At 46.1% G+C, this 24,513-nt stretch overlaps 2 protein-coding genes and 1 long non-coding RNA gene across 46 annotated transcripts; 1 reads left to right on the top strand and 2 right to left on the bottom strand.

Moving 5' to 3' along the window:
* On the top strand, window positions 1–21,926 carry LOC127001150 (histidine-rich glycoprotein-like). Of its 2 annotated transcripts, none has more exons than XM_050865356.1 (2): window positions 1–1,072; window positions 12,549–12,691. In XM_050865356.1, the coding sequence occupies exons 1-2, from the start codon at window positions 630–632 to the stop codon at window positions 12,577–12,579; spliced, it is 474 nt and encodes a 157-aa protein (XP_050721313.1). In that variant the 5' UTR covers window positions 1–629; the 3' UTR covers window positions 12,580–12,691. The 2 variants fall into 2 exon arrangements, with proteins under 2 accessions (XP_050721313.1, XP_050721312.1); XM_050865355.1 differs by lacking the exon at window positions 12,549–12,691 and adding an exon at window positions 21,781–21,926 and having other exon boundaries at window positions 2–1,072.
* LOC127001149 (uncharacterized) lies at window positions 1,915–10,010 on the bottom strand. Its single transcript, XM_050865354.1, has 2 exons — window positions 9,921–10,010; window positions 1,915–4,182 (listed from the first exon to the last, which is right to left on the bottom strand). Exons 1-2 carry the CDS (start codon window positions 9,945–9,947, stop codon window positions 2,260–2,262), a joined length of 1,950 nt encoding a protein of 649 aa, XP_050721311.1. The 5' UTR covers window positions 9,948–10,010; the 3' UTR covers window positions 1,915–2,259.
* On the bottom strand, window positions 12,575–24,490 carry LOC127001151 (uncharacterized). Of its 43 annotated transcripts, none has more exons than XR_007754806.1 (7): window positions 23,655–24,490; window positions 15,460–15,642; window positions 15,169–15,398; window positions 15,033–15,107; window positions 14,667–14,727; window positions 13,047–14,605; window positions 12,732–12,965 (listed from the first exon to the last, which is right to left on the bottom strand). It is a non-coding gene; the product is annotated as an uncharacterized LOC127001151 (long non-coding RNA). The 43 variants fall into 43 exon arrangements; XR_007754805.1 differs by having other exon boundaries at window positions 15,230–15,398; XR_007754807.1 differs by having other exon boundaries at window positions 15,352–15,398.
* Between the last annotated feature and the right edge of the window lie 23 nt (window positions 24,491–24,513).

Here is a 24,513-nt window from a genome sequence, read left to right as displayed (position 1 = left end):
GTTGCAACATTGAACAAAGATGGCAGCCTGTGTGTTTACCTGCGTGTGACCTATAGACGTCCTGTTATCGTCGAGAGGATATCCTATCCCATACCCAACACGTTGGCTCGCTTCTCTACACACAGAGACACACTCGCCATGGTGCAGACCGGTGTGATTGTCGCTGCCTTGCTCGCTCTGGGTGTTGGGGGCGCCCTCAACCCCGCCTCGGCCCAGCAGCAGGTCTGTGACTACCCTGGTCAAGTAGTGGGATACTCGGAAGACGAAGTGATGTTTTCCAGTGCAGAAGGATACAATCTGTGGAGCGATGGGTACGTGCAGCCGGGAAGTGATTTTAGAGGGATCAGCGTCAAAGTAAATACTTGGAATGTTCAACACGTAGCTTGGTTCCCTGCTGACCCTTGCTTCCCTGCCACAGGAGGGAAGTGGGAGAGGATGAGAATGAACGTAACAAAATACCAGAAGGCGAATCATGCTTTAAAATACTGCTTTATTCGCTTTCATCTTATTACCGCTTATTGCCACAAGATATGTAAGCGTTATGTCTCATGTGAGTGGTGGTACCTTGGAAGTCTGCGTGTTGTTGTTCGTGGGCCCCCGATTTGGAGACTGAATAATCCAGGAATAACATGTCTTGCAAGTGTGAGAGTGAGTCAGCCGCCCACTACTGCGAACATCTGCGAGAAGCCTTCAAGTCGTTATATCAGCACTGCAAGGCCTCCATTCAGGCCACCTTCAAGGACTTCCCCATCTACAACCACCACCACAACCACGACTACAACATCCCCAACCACGACTACAACAACCACAACCACAACCAGGACTACAACCACCCCAACCACGACAACAACTACCCCACCAACGAGTACCACCACCCCAACCACTACGGAAACGACATCCACAACCACAACCACAGATCCCTTCCCGTCCCCTGCGTCATCTGCGTCTTCGTCTTCGTCGGTGGTGCTGCCAATAGTGGTGCCGGTGGTGGCGGTGGTGATATTCCTGGTGATAGTGGTGGTGGTGGTGGTGGTCTGCCGCAGGCGACGAAGACGCAGATCAGCGGCATCACGTTAGTATTGTGTCTTTTCCTTGTTGTGATTTTACGTAAGGTCACAGGTCGGTATTCCCAGACGCTTCCGCCTCTCACATCAACTATTTCCAAGGGCCGAAAAAGGACATCAATCGGGTTACAGTGAGTGTTTTTCAGGTTTATGGCACAGAAGGAGGGTCAGACTACTAGAAGGGTCATAAACTACCCCTGGAAGTGCCCAAAACTCCTACGAAACCCTTGTCAAATGTGTGTGCTTGGGTTTCGAAATCCTTAAGAATGACCCTGTCGTAACCCTTTTAATTTCGGCGTCCAAGCACACGTAATAGACAAAACTTTCGTATGTTGTAACCCACGACCCGGGTCACACAGGGAAGACGACACACTGTTTGTGTTAGTGACACTTGACTTAAAATTCTGGTACTTTAGGAGTAAAGGGGTTCGTAAATGGGGTGATGAAACGGTGTCGCCTTTCTTATATGTATTTTATTCTACCTTAATACTACCTAATATTACAAAGGGTAACAAAATGGTTTAAACCAGCGACTGGCTTACGAGACTCAATAAGTCTTCAGGTTTTCTTTCACTATTGGTTACTGACGTTAGCACTGGTATAATATTGAGTAAAAACTCACACAATAAAGTATCACAGAAATATAATCCTAAATAAAACTAATATAATAGAACACAATAGATATGTTAGATACGCTTTCCTCTATGGTATAACTTCACTCCATACTCACAGTAGCAAAGATGAGTGTTCTGCCCATGTTGTCTAGGGAGGGACAAGTGGGTGTACAGCAAACGAGTAGAGTGCTGGCTGATCTGAGGTCTAGCCTGACTAAAGCTTCTTATATAGGGGGCAAGACATACATACAGACATCACGAGGGTAACACGTCAGGCGTATGAGTCGTACATCAAACTTACATCAAGCTCATACAATAATCTACCTAACCGACATGTTTAATAAGATTGGCTCACACTCGACTTTAATCCTTAGTGTAGCTGTCACGCGGTGACGCAGCTTTGTTGTCATAACATTTTGTTCCGCGTTTTGGCTTAGAGAGATAAGCGGGTGCGTTAATGGGCCATTGTGTATAGGTTGGTAAGTAAACAGTGCGGTTGAGGACAGTCATGTGTTGGCTAGCGGTGCATAAGTGAATACCCTGTGGTTTCGTGTGTCTATATTTCGGAGTCCGTGTTGTGCTTAGCGGTCGATACCGCTGTCGTCATCTGAAAATATTGCCGGTGAGGATGATGACACAGCTGCTACCGGAGCGAGTGGTGTCGCGACCCGCGGGGCACCACATACCCCCCCCGTTAAAATCACGCCACGTCCTCGTGGCACGAAGCGTTCCGTCGGGCGGACGACCATGGAGGACCAAGACGGGGATGGCGGGATCGCGGGGGAGGAGTCCGGCGAGAGACGGGACCCGAAGAGACTGAAGAAGGCCACCCCACCGGCGACGAAGACGACGCCGAGGAGGAGCAGCCACCCCCACCAAGGGAGGAAGGGGTCGAAGGCGGGGACCGGAGAGACGGATTCCTGGAGCGCGTGAAGTGCTGGAGGGAGGTCCAGCGGGGGGGCCAGAGACGACCCGGGCGACGGCGGCGGGGAGGGGAAGGGGCCAAGGGGAGTCCTGGCCAGGAGCGATGAGACCACGTCACGTCCGATGTGGAAGGGGGCGCGATGAACCGTCAGCGGGGCGTCACCGTCCATAGTAGCAGAGGCAGGGAGGCTGAAGGCGTCGGAGTGGGCACTACAGCCCATACCGAGGCTGAGGAGACCCGTCCCGTTGATGGTCTGCTTGTATTTGGAGACCGGGCTGTCCGGGCAGACCATGGTGACCACCTGGGGGGTATCGGTAGCGAAGACCCAGCCCGCAGGAGACGGGATGAAGACCGGGGGGAAGATTCTGAGGAGAGACTTAGAACACAGCGAGAGGGCGTCTGGGCGATCGAGAAAGAGAGCGATCTCGCAGCGCTGGACAGAAGTCGAGTAGACAGGGGCGACAGGGGGACATACATAGAGCAGGTGGTGTTTAGTACAGCGGTCCAAGGAGTCTAAGAGCATATAGTGAGTGCGGTCTTCAGAAACCGCAAGGTAAGTGGAAAGCGTGTCGGTGTGCAGAAAATATGGCGTGCCCTCAAGATGAAAAGGCAACGCGTCCATTTTAAACACATCGAACACGTCAGAGGGATCCCCTTTCATGGGGATTTGTAAGTAGAAGTGAAGGGTTCCTGAGGAAAGCGTACCTTTAGAAATAACCCTAGAGACATCTCTATACAATGCTAAATATTCATGTGCTGCAGGGAACAGTAAGCCTGGGTAATGGAGTGACGCATTGCTGAGCACACGAAATAGTACATCATTTGGAAGGAGGAGAGGGGAAACCTGCGTTTGGGACAGCTGCTGAAGGCCAAGCTTGAGATTCAGAGTATCATGATTCAGGTCACTAAGTGCCAACTGAATGAGAAGGATAGTCTCCAAAATACGCATTTCCCCTTCAATTTGCAAGGTTCTTAATGAGAACTGACGGATAATAGCTGAGGCCAAAGCCGAGGCGGACTCTAGACGGGAGATGGCAGAATGAACATGACGGAGGTCCCGAACTGTGGCGTTGAGGACTTCCTGATGGAGGTTAAGTTGACGTCTCTCGTCTGTGGACAGAGTGTAGAGCTGGGAGAGCTTCCCGTGTATCACATCTATTTGGGCCTGAGTGGCCGTACCGAAAAGGAGGTTTGCTACCGAGCCAAGGAAATCCACGGCCCCTCGCTTCTGGCGAGTCCGAAACGGGCTCCCATCTCTACCACTCATAGCCGACAGAAAGTCGTTAAGATCTTTGAATAACTTCGCAAACTCAATGTGAAAAGAGTCTAGAGTGCGCCTGAGCAGACCAACCGTAGGAAACGATTGATTCATATGTTCAATCGACCATGAAACTTCCGCTGTTAGATTTGCCACGTTGATGAGAGGACGTTGGATGTCGTCCGTCTTGATGACAACGGGGACGACATAGTACCGTCCTGTCAACAGCATCTTAAAGACTGGGGAGAAGACGAGGCCGGGACGAATGGGTTGCTCCCGGGAGGGATCAAGGGAAGACAAGGAGAGGGCAACACCCAGGATCTGTAATTATAGGGGGCATCAGTTCGTTGGGCGTTGGCGATACTCAAGAGGGCGTTCCATGACATTGGGGAGAGAAGGGGGTACCGCATTGGAGCGTAATGAGCGACTGACACAGGGCTCTGAAGGAGCTGAGGGAACCAATGAGGGAGCCTCTGAAGCATCTGAGGAGACAGGAGCCGGTGAGGAGAGCTCGGAAGGAGCTGAAAAGGACAATGGCAGCGGCTCCTCGGGGGAATAAGTCATGGGGAGTGGGTCCACTTCTACTACTTGATCAGGGAGAGGGTATGCACGTCTGACATTAGGAGAGTCATGGAAGCCAAGAGAGTCCTCGTGAACGACCTGAACATTATTGGTGTGAACTGTCTTGATCTTACCACCTCTAACATGACGCAGTCGTAAGACTACAGGGCTTATTTTTTCTAGCACCCTAAAAGGTCCATTGAACAAGGGCTGGAGCTTCTTTGGTTCGCCCTTTGTACATACATGCCTTAAGTAGACCCGATCTCCTACTACCACCTGTTTGGGTTTGGATTTCCTAAACATTCTTTCTGACTCCTGCCATCCTATATCTATATTGGTCTGACATAGTTTATAGGTCCGCTGAGCGACACTAGAAGTAAATGCTTTATAGCTGTCAACATCATAACAAGGTTGAAGTTTATTCTCAAGCACTTCAAAAGGAACATTTGGGTCCCGAGAGAAAAGCAAGAAAAATGGTGAATCTTTCAGAACACGATGGTAGGCAGTGTTGTAGGCGTGTGTTGCAACCGGAAGCATTTGGTCCCAGATACCGCGATTGTCCTCGCACAAAGTTCTCAAGATATTTATTAAGGTGCCATTAGGCCTTTCTATCACACCGTTTGCAGACGGGTGATAAGGAGTTGTCCTTAGATGATCAATCTGTAACAACTGAGTCAACTCTCGTAAGAGAGTGTTGACGAACTCCTTTCCTTGATCCGTGACTAGAATCGGCGGGATGCTGTGTACACAGACTACGTTCTTGTAGAACGCAGCTGCCACTTCCTTGGCCGCCTTCGTACGAAGGGGGGTTGCTACCAAGAAGCGTGACAGGACGTCTATCACTGTCAGTACATACCTATAGCCTTCGTCTGAAACAGACAAAGGTCCGACAATATCCATATGGACTCTGTCAAACGGTTGGCCAACCTCTGGATACCTCATAAGTGGAGCTGGCGGGGATCCCCTCTTCTTAAACCGACAACAGACAGGACAAGATCTGACATATTGCTCCACGTCCGCCTTCATTCCCGGCCAGTACGCAAACTTGCGACAACGTGCCAACGTAACCTTAGTGCCTCCATGCCCTGCAGGTAGCATGGAATGCGCCAAAGCTAACGCGTTAGGAATGTAGCTTGGTGGAACGATAACCAGTCTTTTCTGTTTGTTGTATTCATCGCAAACATCGCGGTAGAGAATGCCGTTCTCTACACACACTTCACTAAGAGGCAGTTTTTTGAAGTGCCTCTTAGCTGCATTTAACGTTACATTGCTCCTCTCTGCAACCTTTGTCTCATCTTTCTCATCTTTCTTATCTTTCTCATCTGTCTCATCTTTCTCATCTTTCTCATGTACGTTACCACCGGTGGTCTGTTCAAAAGCATGCTTCAATTCTCTCAGTTCAGGATCGCGATCCTGGTGCTCCATGAGTCCAGCAAGACTCCAGTGGAGAAACTTATCCTGTTTGTCATGTCCCTCCGGAGAGGCGACAGACATGTCCTGTCCATCCGTAAGGGTGACAGACATAATTCGAGCATCCAATTCGCCTTCTATCACGTCGCTCTCCTGATTCCTAATCCTTGACAAAAAATCTGCTACCATGTTGCTGGAGCCTGGGAGATAATCAATACTAAAGTCAAACTCTCCTAGAAGTGTCTGCCAGCGTGCAATCCTGCTGCTAGGTACTGTGCTTTTTAGCAGCCAAGTCAGTGGTCTATGGTCCGACAGGATGTGTATCCTATAACCCAAGATAAGGGGTCGGTTAGTACTGAGGCCATAGATGACTGCTAAAGCTTCTCTCTCTACCGCTGAGTAGTTACGTTCTGCTCCATTCAGGGTTCTACTAAAATAGGCTATGGGACGTAAACTACCATTTTCATCCTTTTGTTGCAACACACCACCTATTGCCTTATCTGACGCATCTGTGGTGAGATTGAAGGGCTTCCGGAAATCCGGAAAGGCTAAAACAATGTCAGTCGTTAGACTGTTCTTTAGTGTGCTAAATGCATGCAATGCCTCTTCATTCCACTCCAGATGTGTCTTATCATTCTTGGTTACTTTCCTCCCTTTGAGTAAATTATTAAGTGGGGATGCTATCTTGGCAAAGTCTTTAATGAATTTCCTATAAAAGTTAACCAATCCCAGGAAACCTTGAAGCTCTTTAACTGTTTTCGGAGGAGTGAGTTGTTGCACCGCCTGTACCTTTGAGGGCTGAGGCTTCAAGCCAGAAGCACTAACAATGTGACCCAGATAATCTACTTGCTCTTTGAAAAAGGAACACTTATCTAGTCTTAAGGACAGGTGAGCCTTCTGCAGTCTGTCCAAGACGGCATGGAGGTTCTTTAGGTGATGGTCCATGTCTTTCCCTTGTACTATCAAATCATCAAGGTATACATGTACAATTCTTCCTGTCAGACCTATGAGAACTTGATTCATGATCCGTTGATAGGCTGCAGGTGCTGTTTTTAATCCAAAGGGGACTGTAGTGAATTCATAGAGGCCATAAGGTGTCGTGAAGGCTGTCAAGTGTTTAGATTCCTCTGCCAATGGGACTTGGTGGTAGCCCTGGCGCAAATCAAGGGAGGTGAATACTTTACTTTCCCCTAACTGTTGCAAAATGAGGTTAATGTTAGGGAGGGGGTGTTTGTCATCAATCAATTCATCGTTCAAAGCGCGGAAGTCGAGACAAAGTCTGACTCCACCATCCTTTTTAGCAACAGGGACTAGAGGTGCGCTGTAGGGTGACGCACTAGGGCGTATAATACCCTGGGCCTCAAGGTCCTTGAGCTGAATCTCTATTTCTTTATGATATTTTACTGGTATTGGGTATGGCTTTTTATATATAGGCTTGTCATTTTTTTAGCCTTAAAGTGTGAACATAATAGGGGGTAATAGTGAGTGGCTCGTTTTTTAGAGCAAACACATCAGGATACTTGCGGGTTAGGCCCTTCAGACAGCAATTTTCCCGTTGTGAGGGTAAAAATAGCTCGTCTATCAGCTTATCGAGTATCATCTGCTTACTTGACTGGGTGACAGGCGGCTTTGTAGCTGTTTTTGTGACAGCCGCTACACATTCATTAGTCGATGATTGATAGTATTCTGAGTGACAAGAATAAATGTGTCCCATCACTTCACCTGTTGGCATCTCAATAGTTTCTTCAGTTGGGTTAGCATAGGGAATGATGAATTTGCCTTTGGTTTGTTTGACGTTAGGAGTTAAGGTTACTAACCCGGGAAATAAAAATGAAGAAGGGATATCATTGGACCTTGGGAGAAATAAGGCTTGCTGGGCTCTGCCAATCTCTGCCTCCAGAGTGACATACCCTGCCGTGCCTGGTAGCAAGGACGCCACGTTAATAGCGTATGCTTTCACTGGTACTTCCTCCATCTCGTCTAAAGTAGGTTTATGGTCGGTTAGTCAATCTTCTGGGTACGGGCTCATATCGTCCGCAGCCAGGGAATGTACTTCCACTGGGTAGGCGCCCACCATTACACTAAACTGCCCAGGTGTGGCCAGCGGTGCAGCTACCACATTTTGTCTCCACATAAATTCTAGGCCCAACAAAACTGCTGTTGGTAACACTATACCTTGTGATATTACTACAAATTTTTCTATTATTTCTCCGTGCCCAAAGTCTACTACTACTTCGGCTATTCCTTTATTAGGGATTGGAGTCCGATCTACCCCTTGTATGGAGAGAGGTTCTGTAACTATCATCTTCCCTCCTACCTTCCTAAATAAATCTTCTTCTATTAGGGACGCTCCTGCTCCTGTGTCTAGCATTGCGTAAACCATCTCCTTTGGTGCATTAGCGCCTACGCACAATCTCAACGTGAGGGCGTTGGTAGGGCCGTGGACTGCCGCAGCTACTCTGGGGTCGTTTTTTTTTTGTTCTTCTCGTGGTCAGGGTTGACCCAGGAGCTACGGGGTGAGGGACCGGCCGTGTACTCCGGGCGCCAGGCAGCGCAAGGCGAGACAGGCTGACGCCTGTTTCGAGTGGACTGGTACTGAGGGTACCGAGAGCCCGTTGGTGGGTGGTAGGCACCCCTAGACTGCCTTCCATATGTGCAATCGCGAGCTATGTGTCCTACATACCCACAAGCATAACATGTAGGTGGCGTGGGCGCGTTCCCATATGGGCGTGTAGGTGGCGCGGCGTGCCGTCCTCCCCTTTGGGGTAGCGGGTAACGTGACTGGCCTGGAGGGCGTGGAGGACGGGCTTGTGAGACATGTTTGGGTCCGGATGCCTGGGTGGAACAGACGTTCAGCACTTTTATTTCTTTGGCGATATCGGCATCGGATAGCTTCGACTCTGGATAAGCTTTAATATACTCATACCCTTTCTTTAATACTTTCTGTGGGTCCCCCTTTTCTTCCTCCGTTAGGATGAGTAAGAAGGCCGGAGGGAAAGCCTCTCTGAGCCGTAAAGCTGCCGTCTCATTTAGCAAACTGGCATGGGTAGGTTTGAGAGCGATCAACTCGTCTCTCAATGTCTCTAGCCGAATGAGGAAGGTGCGGATGTTTTCTCCTGTCCGCCGTTTTGCCTCTCCCAATTCTTTTTGAAGGACCTCAAAGGTCCTTACTGTGGGAAACACACGTAGGAAGTCTTCCTTTACTTTTTCCCAATCCTGTCCACATCTAGTGATACAACCGAGGAGATGATCGCGCGCTGCTCCCAGGGCATATTGTTTGGCTAACTCAATCTTTCCGGTAGTGTCCCAATTTGCCTGTGTCCGGCTTTCAATATCCTCTATCCATTTCTTTGCTAGCTTATGACATGGGAGGTTTGGTGCTTTGCTACTTTTTTCTTCTCCACCACAAAAATATAAGAGTCCCTGCACTCTACTAAAATCATTCAAGGTATGACGGCTAAGTAGCGTGACAAGATCATCACGGGCAAGGGTGATATCTTTGGAGGAGGTTGGAGGATCCTCGCCTTGGTCTGTCATATTTAACTCTAAAGTCTTATTCCCGTAATCCCAAGAATAACTGTCTTCTCCCTCGCTTTCGGATGTGGACATACACCAGTACAATACCAATATAAACCAATATAAATCGCAAGTTCCACCACAAGTTTCACCACCCCACACCTGACACCAATGTTGTAACCCACGACCCGGGTCACACAGGGAAGACGACACACTGTTTGTGTTAGTGACACTTGACTTAAAATTCTGGTACTTTAGGAGTAAAGGGGTTCGTAAATGGGGTGATGAAACGGTGTCGCCTTTCTTATATGTATTTTATTCTACCTTAATACTACCTAATATTACAAAGGGTAACAAAATGGTTTAAACCAGCGACTGGCTTACGAGACTCAATAAGTCTTCAGGTTTTCTTTCACTATTGGTTACTGACGTTAGCACTGGTATAATATTGAGTAAAAACTCACACAATAAAGTATCACAGAAATATAATCCTAAATAAAACTAATATAATAGAACACAATAGATATGTTAGATACGCTTTCCTCTATGGTATAACTTCACTCCATACTCACAGTAGCAAAGATGAGTGTTCTGCCCATGTTGTCTAGGGAGGGACAAGTGGGTGTACAGCAACCGAGTAGAGTGCTGGCTGATCTGAGGTCTAGCCTGACTAAAGCTTCTTATATAGGAGGCAAGCATACATACAGACATCACGAGGGTAACACGTCAGGCGTATGAGTCGTACATCAAACTTACATCAAGCTCATACAATAATCTACCTAACCGACATGTTTAATAAGATTGGCTCACACTCGACTTTAATCCTTAGTGTAGCTGTCACGCGGTGACGCAGCTTTGTTGTCATAACATTTTGTTCCGCGTTTTGGCTTAGAGAGATAAGCGGGTGCGTTAATGGGCCATTGTGTATAGGTTGGTAAGTAAACAGTGCGGTTGAGGACAGTCATGTGTTGGCTAGCGGTGCATAAGTGAATACCCTGTGGTTTCGTGTGTCTATATTTCGGAGTCCGTGTTGTGCTTAGCGGTCGATACCGCTGTCGTCATCTGAAAATAGTGCCGGTGAGGATGATGACACAGCTGCTACCGGAGCGAGTGGTGTCGCGACCCGCGGGGCACCACACGTATAGAGGTGTTTAAGGCATTTCCACGAGTAGTTTTACGGGCTGGCGGCAGCTTGACCCCTCTTCTGTACCATGAAACTAAAGAGAACCTTGCAAACCCCATTGATCTCCTTTTCGACTTTTGGAAATACAGCTGATGCGAGAGGCGAAAACGTCAGAGAAAACCAACCCTTTTACCAAGCACACGTATTTGACACGGGTTTCGAGGGAGTTTTGGGCATTTCCAGGGGAAGTTTTATGACTCAGGTTGTAGTTTGACCTTTCTTCTGTGCCATGAACCTAAAAAGAACGCATTAGAACCCCTGCTGACCTCCTTTTTGGCCTTTGGAAATAGTTGATATGGGAACCGGGAGCGTCTGCGAACAAAGACCGTAGCACAGCCGGAAATGCGCTGCTCTCGTGGGGCTTCGAGTCTCAGCTGTCATATGTAGCTTTGTAGTTATTCATTTTTATTTGACGATCTCTTTGCCGAGGCTGTTTGACCTTTCAAAGCTTCGATGTGGAAAACTGTATTCCATCCTTCGTCTGTCTTCTTCAAACCTTTCCATGTTCCTTTGTTAAACTATCCCACCCACTCTCTCTCTCTCTCTCTCTCTCTCTCTCTCTCTCTCTCTCTCTCTCTCTCTCTCTCTCTCTCTCTCTCTCTCTCTCTCTCTCTCTCTCTCTCTCTCTCTCTCTCTCTCTCTCTCTCTCTCTCTCTCTCTCTCTCTCTCTCTCTCTCTCTCTCTCTCTCTCTCTCTCTCTCTCTCTCTCTCTTAAGGACAGCAGCTACATTCTTTTCCTGTGTTTCCTTATATATATATATATATATATATATATATATATATATATATATATATATATATATATATATATATATATATATATATATATATATATATATATATATATATATATTCTCTCCATCTTCATTACACTTTTCGTTCTCCTGCTTTGTATATTCAAGTCTAAGGCACAAAAGAGCCATCACGTTTTCTTTCCTCTCTTCGTAAAATTTCGCTCAAGTCTATCTACAGCTTAACTTAATGTGTCTTATGGGTGACAGATCAGGCTGAATCACCCCCCCCCCCCCTCCATTTAACTCCTACACTCCCCTCTCGTTTTTGTAGTCCGTCAGTTTCCCAATGAATAGTTCAGTGATGCCTCTTACAACTGTCGGCCAATAATTTGCTTTTTTTGCACTGAATTTCGTTTCCCATGACTGGTTCCATTCGTGAGTCCCGTCTGGATCATCCCGGAGTATTTTTAAGTCTTTCTCAGTTTCCACTTTCCTCAAAGTCTTCACTTCTGTCCACCATATAATTTACGTAAACCAGGAACATATTATGGGCAACAGTGTGTGTAATTCACCACGGCCTGATCAAGAGTTGGACTCGCTGTCGCCAGCAGGTACCCTCCCGACACGAGCAAGTTCATGTTCATTATCGTCGATCTCTGGGCACTGTCAGGACCCCACACACCACACACCCCATCCCCCTTGCTCAAGGGGGGACAGTAACCACTCCTAGTCATCGGAAAGAATCCGGCCAGAGCGGGGCTCGAACCGCCGCCTGTTTGGCCGTGTAGCCTTGCAGCACGGCGCTCTAACCATTGAGCTACTGGAGCGGTATAAGCTAGCGGAGCGGATGTATGTGTGTGTGTGTGTGTGTGTGTGTGTGATACTAGAAATGATAATACTTATATAAACCTTTTAAAAACTGATCATACTACTACTATTACTACTACTACTACTACTACTACTACTACTACTACTACTACTACTACTACTACTACTAAGGACTACTACTACTACTACTACTTCTACCACTACTACTACTACTACTACTACTACTACTACTCCTTTGACCTTGACTACTATTACTACTACTAGTACTACTACTACTTCTACCACTACTACTACTACTACTACTACTACTACTACTCCTTTGACCCTGACTACTACTACTACTACTACTACTACTACTACTTCTACTACTATCACTACTACTACTACTACTACTACCACTTCTACTGCTACTACTATTACTATTACTTATGACTATTATAACAACTGATCAACAGGCATGGGGGTCCAGTATCATCACCAGCTTGACCCACCCACACCCACACAAGACTATGTCATCAAGAACAACCTGTATGAACCACTCGGAGGCCTCGTAAACCCCACTGGACCCAGGGAAGACCAGCAACAAATACACGTCGTGGAGAACAACCTGTATGAACCTCTCCCTGGACCTGTAAACCCCAACAGAGCCAGGGAAGACCAGCAACAATTATACGTCGTGGAGAACAACCTGTATGAACCTCTCCCTGGACCTGTAAACCCCAACAGAGCCAGGGAAGACCAGCAACAAGTATACGTCGTGGAGAACAACCTGTACGAACCTCTCCCTGGACCTGTAAACCCCACCAGAGCCAGGGATGACCAGCAACAAGTATACGTCGTGGAGAACAACCTGTATGAACCTCTCCCTGGACCTGTAAACCCCACCAGAGCCAGGGATGACCAGCAACAAGTATACGTCGTGGAGAACAACATGTACGAACCTCTCCCTGGACCTGCCAACCCTGGTGCTACATGGGAACGGCAAGGGACGGTAGTAGTGGAGAACGATCTCTATGAACCACTCGGTGTCCCTCGTACCAGCACCACCAGAGGACACACCTATAGATGAAGACACTGGTTTGTATAATAAAAATTCCTATAACATAACGGCAAGGGACAGTAGTCGTGGAAAATGGTCTCAATGAACCACTCAGTGTCCCTCGTACCAGCACCACCAGAGGACACACTTTGATAAAAAAGTAATGTGTATAATAAAGATTCCTATAATTTACCTTGACCATGCTGACTATGGAGCTTAGATGCTGTCATGAACCAACTGAATCCGCGTCCTGTTATTAAGTAAGGCTTAAGTAAGTTTAAGTAAGGTTCCTGAATTCCTGTACTTTTTATAGGAGGGGACAGTGCCGATAAGAAAACTACCACTAGGAGTCTTTTGGTTTGCCGCATAATCTGTTTCTTGTCCAAAGGCACACAGACGGTCACAAACAGCATCATTACAGCTGATAACACTTGGACAGCAGCACAAACTCTTTCCTGGACGCTGGGCAACAAGCACACACCGTTCCTTGCCCCACTGCCTTAGGGTCATGTTCGTAAACTTTCAGCGCCAAGCACACACATTTAACAAGGCTTTCAGGGGATTTGTGGGCATTTCCGGTGGTAGTAGTTTTATGACCTGGTGGTAGTCTGGCAAAGTTCCTGCACCATGAAGGTAAAGACACACTCAAGATGACGTGTTTAACCTCTTCCTTGGCCTTTAGAAATGACTGAGGTAAGAGAAGGATGTGTTTGAGAATAGTGACCTTAGTGCACCGGATTGTTACTTAGCCTTGTGTTACAGCGTGTTGCCTGTGTTAAGTTAAGTCACGGTGTGTTGGTGGCCGTGTTTCTGATTATGGTGACTTTCCAGCAGCCAGAAAATGTAAATGTTGATGGTAAATGTAATGTAAGCAAGTAAATGTAATGGTTGATGAATGCTGCAGCAGGTTTTGGCTGGTAGAGGAGGCATTCCTCAAGGTGATATATTTCGTCACCTATTTAACCGGTTTTACTTTTAATATCTCCATGTTGAATTGAATGAACACTTTTTTTGGCCTTTTGTGTTATGATTTTGTAGTACTTAATAATGCTTGCTCACCACTTCCTGACATATATAAAAAGTAAACTGTCAGGGGTTAGATAACAGTCACTTGTGAAGGGTTTGTTTGCCTTACAGATGTTACTGTCTATTGGCCAGGTCGACAGTCCAACACAGTCACTGTCAGCGCCCAAACCAAACCATATTCCCCACAATGATCCGTTATTTATACGCAATACCAGGTACTCATAAAGAGATTTACTATAAAGTTTCCTAAAATTCCCTCCTCCTTTTTATATCAACGCCAAACACTGGAGCTACAAGGAATTTTTGTTGTGTTCTGTGTTTGGTTTGGGAGCTGACAAACCTGATGTATTGGCTGTAAACTGTCCCATGTAGCTACTTCTCCAGACCTGATGTGGAGCACCGTTATGTTGTTATATAAAACTGTCCCATGTAACTACTTCTCCAGACCTGATGTGGAGCACCGTTATGTTGTTATATAAAACTGTCCCATGTAGCTACATCTCCAGACCTGATGTGGAGCACCTGTATGTTGTTATATAAAACTGTCCCAGGTAACTACTTCTCCAGACCTGATGTGGAGCACCGTTATGTTGTTATATAAAACTGTCCCAGGTAACTACTTCTCCAGACCTGATGTGGAGCACCGTTATGTTGTTATATAAAACTGTCCCAGGTAACTACTTCTCCAGACCTGATGTGGAGCACCGTTATGTTGTTATATAAAACTGTCCCAGGTAACTACTTCTCCAGACCTGATGTGGAGCACCGTTATGTTGTTATATAAAACTGTCCCATGTAGCTACTTCTCCAGACCTGATGTGGAGCACCGTTATGTTGTTATATAAAACTGTCCCATGTAACTACTTCTCCAGACCTGATGTGGAGCACCTGTATGTTGTTATATAAAACTGTCCCATGTAGCTACTTCTCCAGACCTGATGTGGAGCACCTGTATGTTGTCATATAAAACTGTCCCATGTAACTGCTTCTCCAGACCTGATGTGGAGCACCTGTATGTTGTTATATAAAACTGTCCCATGTAGCTACATCTCCAGACCTGATGTGGAGCACCTGTATGTTGTTATATAAAACTGTCCCATGTAACTGCTTCTCCAGACCTGATGTGGAGCACCTGTATGTTGTTATATAAAACTGTCCCCTATAACTACTTCTCCAGACCTGATGTGGAGCACCTGTATGTTGTTATATAAAACTGTCCCATGTAGCTACTTCTCCAGACCTGATGTGTAGCACCTGTATGTTGTTATATAAAACTGTCCCCTATAACTACTTCTCCAGACCTGATGTGGAGCACCGTTATGTTGTTATATAAAACTGTCCCATGTAACTACTTCTCCAGACCTGATGTGGAGCACCGTTATGTTGTTATATAAAACTGTCCCATGTAACTACTTCTCCAGACCTGATGTGGAGCACCGTTATGTTGTTATATAAAACTGTCCCATGTAACTACTTCTCCAGACCTGATGTGGAGCACCGTTATGTTGTTATATAAAACTACTGCAAGTTCTCCGTGAAGGTGTTAGTACATGTAGAATGGTGAGTGCATACACTCTTCAGGTACTTATTTATAAACAATACTTAGGTTAGTACATGTATCTAACTGTTCTACATATGACTAGACAAAAGTATAGGACCTTGTGTGACTAGATAATTGCTCTGCTGCAGCACAGGATGTGTATCTGCTTTATAACATTACACACTGAATCTGCCTGTGATGATCTCTTGTACAATAACCACTATCTTGATAATAAAACATCTTCTTTAGGTCTTACAGACAACAAAGTTATCTGTTTGTAGTAAACCTTGGCTGTGGCCTCTGAGGTGTGTTGATGTGCGTAGTCCTGCACAATACACAGCCACTGTTTTGCACAGAACAGCATGGAAGGCACAATGTAACAATGACTAGACTAAACAGGTCAGCCGCTGGACACCCAATCTTCAAAATACAAGAGTGACTTACTAACAGGAAAACATCTACAAGCAGAACCCACAGCTACTGTAGACCCACAACCTCTACGACAGCTAATAATGTTACTGCAGTAGAGCAGCACAACCACTCAACAAAGGCCGGGTCCTCCCCTCAAGGAGTGGTGGAAGGCTGGGCAGGAAGCCAGGAGTACCTGATTGTGTAAGGCCACTGGTTGGGCAAGGCACACTGAGCGTTACTTCTCGTCCTAAGGCATTGGGAGGGGGGGGGGGGGGGGGCTGTTACTGGTGGACCTGCGCCTCCTCTTCATTAATTTATTTTCCAAAAACACATCTTGGAGTGAAAGACTTGTGTTCTTATCTTCTATAAATAAGTATGAGACAAGAGGCAACATAAATTAGAGGCAAGTTCAGTGTGTGTATCACTGAGGGGGTGGAGGTGGAGGGCTACTGACCTGCTGGGGGGTTAGAGGCAATTCTCAGCCTGTGTCTGCGAGCCCAGGCAGGCCGAGGGGCTCAAGTCTACTTGGGCTGAGGGAACCACCAGCATCTGTGTGGGATGAACGTAATTTGGAGTTAATCCCTTGACTGCAGATTTCCTACAAGAAGACATCACCAAGCTATACAGGAGTGTAAGAAAAAGTGGCTGCTACAATTTAATGAAGAAAAATAACAAACCTTGGGAGGGGAAATCTAGCATACCAATACCACATGGCAAACACTCCACTATCCACCACAGAGGCAAAGAAAGACCTATAGTATATGTTACCAGGCTACCAGTGAAGGCGAAATCCGTGCCAATCGCAGCGGACGGGTTAATGGCAGTACAAAACAGGATTGAGTTTGTACAAAGACAACTGACATGAGGATGCGATACCTTGATACGTGATTCACCGAGGGCAACAACTCGGGTCCATTATGAGAGCTTCAACTGTTACCCATTATCATCACTACAGTGCCAACACTTATGACATTAATTATTCTTTATTTTGAGGCAAAGCAAACAGCGTCCTTAGCACCATTAAATGAAAACAGATAAAATTGTTGTCTTTTCTGCTGCTCACCAAACCCTCCATAACAGACCAACCTTTGCAGCGTCACCGTATTTCTGTGAGTCGTCATTCCCCTCCTGCGGCAGCTTGCTGAGGTAGGTTGACGGCACCGGCCCGTGGGTGACAGGTGTGCTGGCTTACAGGTTTGGCCCCAGGAAAAGTGAGTTCAAGGCAGTGGTATCAGTTATATTGCTACCACATTGATAGGCCTGAGCGCTTGTCAACGCGTTCACACAGAACCCGAGGGTCATATTCTTAAACATTTAGGCGTCCAAGCAAACATATCTGGCACGGTTTTCGTGGGAGTTTTGGGCACTTCCACGGGTAGTTTATGACCCTTCTTCTGTAGGCTGCCGTGAACCTAAGAAAACACTCATCAGGACCCGTCTGATGTGTTTTCCGGGCTTTGGAAGTAGTTGACGTGAGAGGCGGAAACGTCGGGGAATACCGACCTGCTAGAGAGGAAAGGTGCCATAGTAAGAACCGACAGTGTGTTCTGAGCGAAGCAGCGACCAAAGCAATGAATAGATAGACGAATTACTTGTAGCGCTCCATGGAAAGGTTAACTTCTGTTTTGTTGATTTGGTTGTAACATCTACGGTAACATTGTGAAGATAAACAGTGATTACCCGCACGTCACACTGGCCCTGTGTCCCGGGGTAATGGTTCTTCCCCGCTGCAGGCTCTGGGGCCAGCGAGATTGTGATGAGCGCGGCTATAACGCGTCCCCATTGTACCTTTATCTTACAAGGCTGAGGGCAAGGCTGAGGGTGACGGAGTGTCGAGTGATTACCAAACACTCATTTGTAAAGGTTGACTCTGTGGACAATATTAAAACATTCCCGTTGATGGCAACATAAAACTTTCATTCATGAGCGCTGTAATTACAAACCATTATCTTTTATTAATATATTTTAAAGAAAGATTGTATTTCAGCCAATAGATTAGGAAAAAAACAAAACACAAACAGGAGCTATACAGTCTGTATATGGGGTAAGCGCTTAGGGTTATTAGGGGAAGTAACTCGTGAGGGAACTCGGTGCCCACACAGTAGTAGGTGTTATCCGTTTTGCTTTACGTAGATTGAGTTATTATTTCCCAAAATGTGGTATAAGTTGGAAAATCTTTTCTTTACTTAGGTGGCCCGAGCTCCTCATAGTTGCAACAGTGAATAAAGATGACAGCGTGTGTGTGCGAGACGTCGTCGAGAGGATATCCTGTCCCATGCTCAACACGTTGGCTCGCTTTTCCACACACAGAGATACACTCGCCATGGTGCAGACCGGTGTGATTGTCGCTGCCTTGCTCGCTCTGGGTGCTGGGGGCGCCCTCAACCCCGCCTCGGCCCAGCAGTGGTGTGGCTACCCTGATAAAGAAGTGGGATACTCGGAAGAAGACGAAGTGATGTCTTCCAATGCAGAAGGATACAATGTGCGGAGCGATGGGTACGTGCAGCCGGGAAGTGATTTTAGAGGGATCAGCGTCAAAGTAAATCATTGGAACGTTCAACACGTAGCTTGGTTCCCTGCTGACCCTTGCTTCCCTGCCACAGGAGAAAAGTGGGTGTGGATGAAAGTGAACGTAACAATGCACTATTGGTGGACGAATCTTGGTTTAAAATATTGCTACATTCGCTTTGATCTGGTTACTGATTATTGCCGAAGGACATGTGAACGCTATAATGATGTCTCATGTGCGTGGCCCCTTGTAGGTCTGAGTGTTGTGGCTCGTGGGCCCTCAAATTGGAGAAGTGACCATCCAGGAACAACGTGTCTTGTAAATGTGCCGAGGCCATCACACCCTCCTGTGTACACCTGCGAAAAGCCTCCTCCATTCAGGCCACCTTCAGGCAGTATCCCGCCTGCAACCACCACCCCAACCACCACCCAAAGCACTACATCTGCGTCTTCGTCTTCGTCAGTGGTGTTGCTGATAGTGGTGCCGGTGGTGGCGGTGGTGATACTCCTGGTGATAGTGGTGGTGATAGTGGTGGTGGTGGTGGTGGTCTGCCGCAGGCGACGAAGACGCAGATCAGCGGCATCACGTTAGTATTGTGTGTTTTCCTTGTTGGGATTTTACGTAAGGTCACAGGTCGGTATTCCCAGACGCTTCCGCCTCTCACATCAACTATTTCCAAGGGCCGAAAAAGGACATCAATCGGGTTATAGTGAGTGTTTTTTTAGGTTCATGGCACAGAAGAAGGGTCAGACTACCAGAATAGTCATAAACTGCACCTGGAAGTGCCCGAAGCTCCTACGAAAGCCTTGTCAAATGTGTGTGCTTGTGTTCCGAAATGTTTAAGAATGACCCTGTCGTAACCCTATTAACTTCGGCGTCCAAGCACACGTAATTGACAAAGCTTTCGTATACAGGTGTTTAGGGCATTTCCACGAGTAGTTTTACGGGCTGGCGGCAGCTTGACCCCTCTTCTGTATCATGAAACTAAAGAGAACCTTGCAAACCCCATTGATCTCCTTTTCGACCTTTGGAAATACAGCTGATGCGAGAGGCGAAAACGTCGGAGAAAACCAACCCTTTTACCAAGCACACGTATTTGACAAGGGTTTCGAGGGAGTTTTGAGCATTTCCAGGGGAAGTTTTATGACTCAGGTTGTAGTTTGACCTTTCTTCTGTGCCATGAACCTAAAAAGAACGCATTAGAACCCCTGCTGACCTCCTTTTTGGCCTTTGGAAATAGTTGATAATATTATGGGAACCGGGAGCGTCTGAGAACAAAGACCGTAGCACAGCCGGAAATGCGCTGCTCTCGTGGGGCTTCGAGTCTCAGCTGTCCTATGTAGCTTTGTAGTTATTTATTTATTTTTATTTGACGATCTCTTTGCCGAGGCTGTTTGACCTTTCAAAGCTTCGATGTGGAAAACTGTATTCCATCCTTCGTCTGTCTTCTTCAAACCTTTCCATGTTCCTTTGTTAAACTATCCCACCCATTCTCTCTCTCTCTCTCTCTCTCTCTCTCTCTCTCTCTCTCTCTCTCTCTCTCTCTCTCTCTCTCTCTCTCTCTCTCTCTCTCTCTCTCTCTCTCTCTCTCTCTCTCTCTCTCTCTCTCTCTCTCTCTCTCTCTCTCTCTCTCTCTCTCTCTCTTAAGGACAGCAGTTACATTCTTTTCCTGTGTTTCCTTACATATATATATATATATATATATATATATATATATATATATATATATATATATATATATATATATATATATATATATATATATATATATGTAACTAACTACTTGTATTATCTCCATCTTCATTACACTTTTCGTTCTCTTGCTTTGTCTAAAGCGCAAAAGAGCCATCATGTTTTCTTTCCTCTCTTCGTAAAATTTCGCTCAAGTCTATCTACAGCTTAACTTAATGTGTCTTATGGGTGACAGATCAGGCTGAATCACCCCTCCCCCCCCATTTAACTCCTACACTCCCCTCTCGTTCTTGTAATCCGTCAGTTTCCCAATGAATAGTTCAGTGATGCCTCTTACAACTGTCGGCTAATAATTTGCTTTTTTTGCACTGAATTTCGTTTCCCATGACTGGTTCCATTCGTGAGTCCCGTCTGGATCATCCCGGAGTATTTTTAAGTCTTTCTCAATTTCCACTTTCCTCAAGGTCTTCACTTCTGTCCACCATGTAATTTACGTAAACCAGGAACATATTACGGGCTACAGTGTGTGTGTGTGTGTGTGTGTGTGTGTGTGTGTGTGTGTGTAATTCACCACGGCCTGATCAAGAGTTGGACTCGCTGTCGCCAGCAGGTACCCTCCCGACACGAGCAAGTTCATGTTCATTATCGTCGATCTCTGGGCACTGCCAGGACCCCACACAGCACACACACCCCATCCCCCTTGCTCAAGGGGGGACAGTAACCACTTCTAGTCATCGGAAAGAATCCGGCCAGAGCGGGGCTCGAACCGCCGCCTGTTTGGCCGTGTAGCCTTGCAGCACGGCGCTCTAACCATTGAGCTACTGGAGCGGTATAAGCTAGCGGAGCGGATGTGTGTGTGTGTGTGTGTGTGTGTGTGTGTGTGTGTGTGTGTGTGTGTGTGTGTGTGTGTGTGTGTGATACTAGAAATGATAATACTTATATAAACCTTTTAGAAACTGATCATACTACTACTACTACTACTACTACTTCTACCACTACTATTACTACTACTACTACTACTACTACTACTACTACTACTACTACTTCTACCATTACTACTACTACTACTACTACTACTACTACTACTACTACTACTACTACTACTACTACTACTAAGTACTACTACTACTACTACTACTACTACTACTACTACTACTACTACTACTACTGCTTTGACCCTGACTACTATTACTACTACTAGTACTACTACTACTTCTTCCACTACTACTACTACTACTACTACTACTCCTTTGACCCTGACTACTACTACTACTACTACTAGTACTACTACTACTTCTACTACTACCATTACTACTACTACTACTACTACTACTCCTTTGACCCTGACTACTACTACTACTACTACCACTTCTACTACTATCACTACTACTACTACTACTACTACTACTACTACTACTACTGCTACTACTATTAATATTACTTATGACTATTATAACAACTGATCAACAGGCATGGGGGTCCAGTATCATCACCAGCTTGACCCACCCACACCCACACAAGACTATGTCATCGAGAACAACCTGTATGAACCACTCGGAGGCCTCGTAAACCCCACTGGACCCAGGGAAGACCAGCAACAAGTATACGTCGTGGAGAACAACCTGTATGAACCTCTCCCTGGACCTGTACACCCCACCAGAGCCAGGGATGACCAGCAACAAGTATACGTCGTGGAGAACAACCTGTATGAACCTCTCCCTGGACCTGTAAACCCCACCAGAGCCAGGGAAGACCAGCAACAAGTATATGTCGTGGAGAACAACCTGTATGAACCTCTCCCTGGACCTGTAAACCCCACCAGAGCCAGGGATGACCAGCAACAAGTATACGTCGTGGAGAACAACCTGTACGAACCTCTCCCTGGACCTGCCAACCCTGGTGCTACATGGGAACGGCAAGGGACGGTAGTAGTGGAGAACGATCTCTATGAACCACTCGGTGTCCCTCGTACCAGCACCACCAGAGGACACACCCATAGATGAAGACACTGGTTTGTATAATAAAGATTCCTATAATATAACGGCAAGGGACAGTAGTCGTGGAAAATGGTCTCAATGAACCACTCCGTGTCCCTCGTACCAGCACCACCAGAGGACACACTTTGATAAAAAAGTAATGTGTATAATAAAGATTCCTATAATTTACCTTGACCATGCTGACTATGGAGCTTAGATACTGTCATGAACCAACTGAATCCGCGTCCTGTTATTAAATAAGGCTTAAGTAAGTTTAAGTAAGGTTCCTGAATTCCTGTACTTTTTATAGGAGGGGACAGCGCCGATAAGAAAACTACCACTAGGAGTCTTTTGGTTTGCCGCATAATCTGTTTCTTGTCCAAAGGCACACAGACGGTCACAAACAGCATCATTACAGCTAATAACACTTGGACAGACGCACAAACTCTTTCCTGGACGCTGGGCAACAAGCACACACCGTTCCTTGCCCCACTGCCTTAGGGTCATGTTCGTAAACTTTCAGCGCCAAGCACACACATTTAACAAGGCTTTCAGGGGATTTGTGGGCATTTCCAGTGGTAGTAGTTTTATGACCTGGTGGTAGTCTGGCAAAGTTCCTGCACCATGAAGGTAAAGACACACTCAAGATGACGTGTTTAACCTCTTCCTTGGCCTTTAGAAATGATTGAGGTAAGAGAAGGGTGTGTTTGAGAATAGTGACCTTAGTGCACCGGATTGTTACTTAGCCTTGTGTTACAGCGTGTTGCCTGTGTTAAGTTAAGTCACGGTGTGTTGGTGGCCGTGTTTCTGATTATGGTGACTTTCCAGCAGCCAGAAAATGTAAATGTTGATGGTAAATGTAATGTAAGCAAGTAAATGTAATGGTTGATGAATGCTGCAGCAGGTTTTGGCTGGTAGAGGAGGCATTCCTCAAGGTGATATATTTCGTCACCTATTTAACCGGTTTTACTTTTAATATCTCTATGTTGAATTGAATGAACACTTTCTTTGGCCTTTTGTGTTATGATTTTGTAGTACTTAATAATGCTTGCTCACCACTTCCTGACATATATAAAAAGTAAACTGTCAGGGGTTAGAAAACAGTCACTTGTGAAGGGTTTGTTTGCCTTACAGATGTTACTGTCTATTGGCCAGGTCGACAGTCCAACACAGTCACTGTCAGCGCCCAAACCAAACCATATTCCCCACAATGATCCGTTATTTATACTCAATACCAGGTACTAATAAAGAGATTTACTATAAAGTTTCCTAAAATTCCCTCCTCCTTTTTATATTCTGTGTTTGGTTTGGGAGCTGACAAACTGCTGTATTGGCTGTAAACTATCCCATGTAACTACTTCTCCAGACCTGATGTGGAGCACCGTTATGTTGTTATATAAAACTGTCCCATGTAACTACTTCTCCAGACCTGATGTGGAGCACCGTTATGTTGTTATATAAAACTGTCCCATGTAACTACTTCTCCAGACCTGATGTGGAGCACCGTTATGTTGTTATATAAAACTACTGCAAGTTCTCCGTGAAGGTGTTAGTACATGTAGAAGGGTGAGTGCATACACTCTTCAGGTACTTATTTATAAACAATACTTAGGTTAGTACATGTATCTAACTGTTCTACATATGACTAGACAAAAGTATAGGACCTTGTGTGACTAGATAATTGCTCTGCTGCAGCACAGGATGTGTATCTGCTTTATAACATTACACACTGAATCTGCCTGTGATGATCTCTTGTACAATAACCACTATCTTGATAATAAAACATCTTCTTTAGGTCTTACAGACAACAAAGTTATCTGTTTGTAGTAAACCTTGGCTGTGGCCTCTGAGGTGTGTTGATGTGCGTAGTCCTGCACAATACACAGCCACTGTTTTGCACAACAGCATGGAAGGCACAATGTAACAATGACTAGACTAAACAGGTCAGCCGCTGGACAGCCAATCTTCAAAATACAAGAGTGACTTACTAACAGGAAAACATCTACAAGCAGAACCCACAGCTACTGTAGACCCACAACCTCTACGACAGCTAATAATGTTACTGCAGTAGAGCAGCACAACCACTCAACAAAGGCCGGGTCCTCCCCTCAAGGAGTGGTGGAAGGCTGGGCAGGAAGCCAGGAGTACCTGATTGTGTAAGGCCACTGGTTGGGCAAGGCACACTGAGCGTTACTTCTCGTCCTAAGGCATTGGGAGGGGGAAGGGC

Source organism: Eriocheir sinensis, chromosome 20 (genome assembly GCF_024679095.1).
Source record: "Eriocheir sinensis breed Jianghai 21 chromosome 20, ASM2467909v1, whole genome shotgun sequence".
Classification (NCBI taxonomy): domain Eukaryota; kingdom Metazoa; phylum Arthropoda; class Malacostraca; order Decapoda; family Varunidae; genus Eriocheir; species Eriocheir sinensis.
Note: the sequence above shows the minus strand (reverse complement) of the source record. Positions and strands in the feature narration are given on the sequence as shown.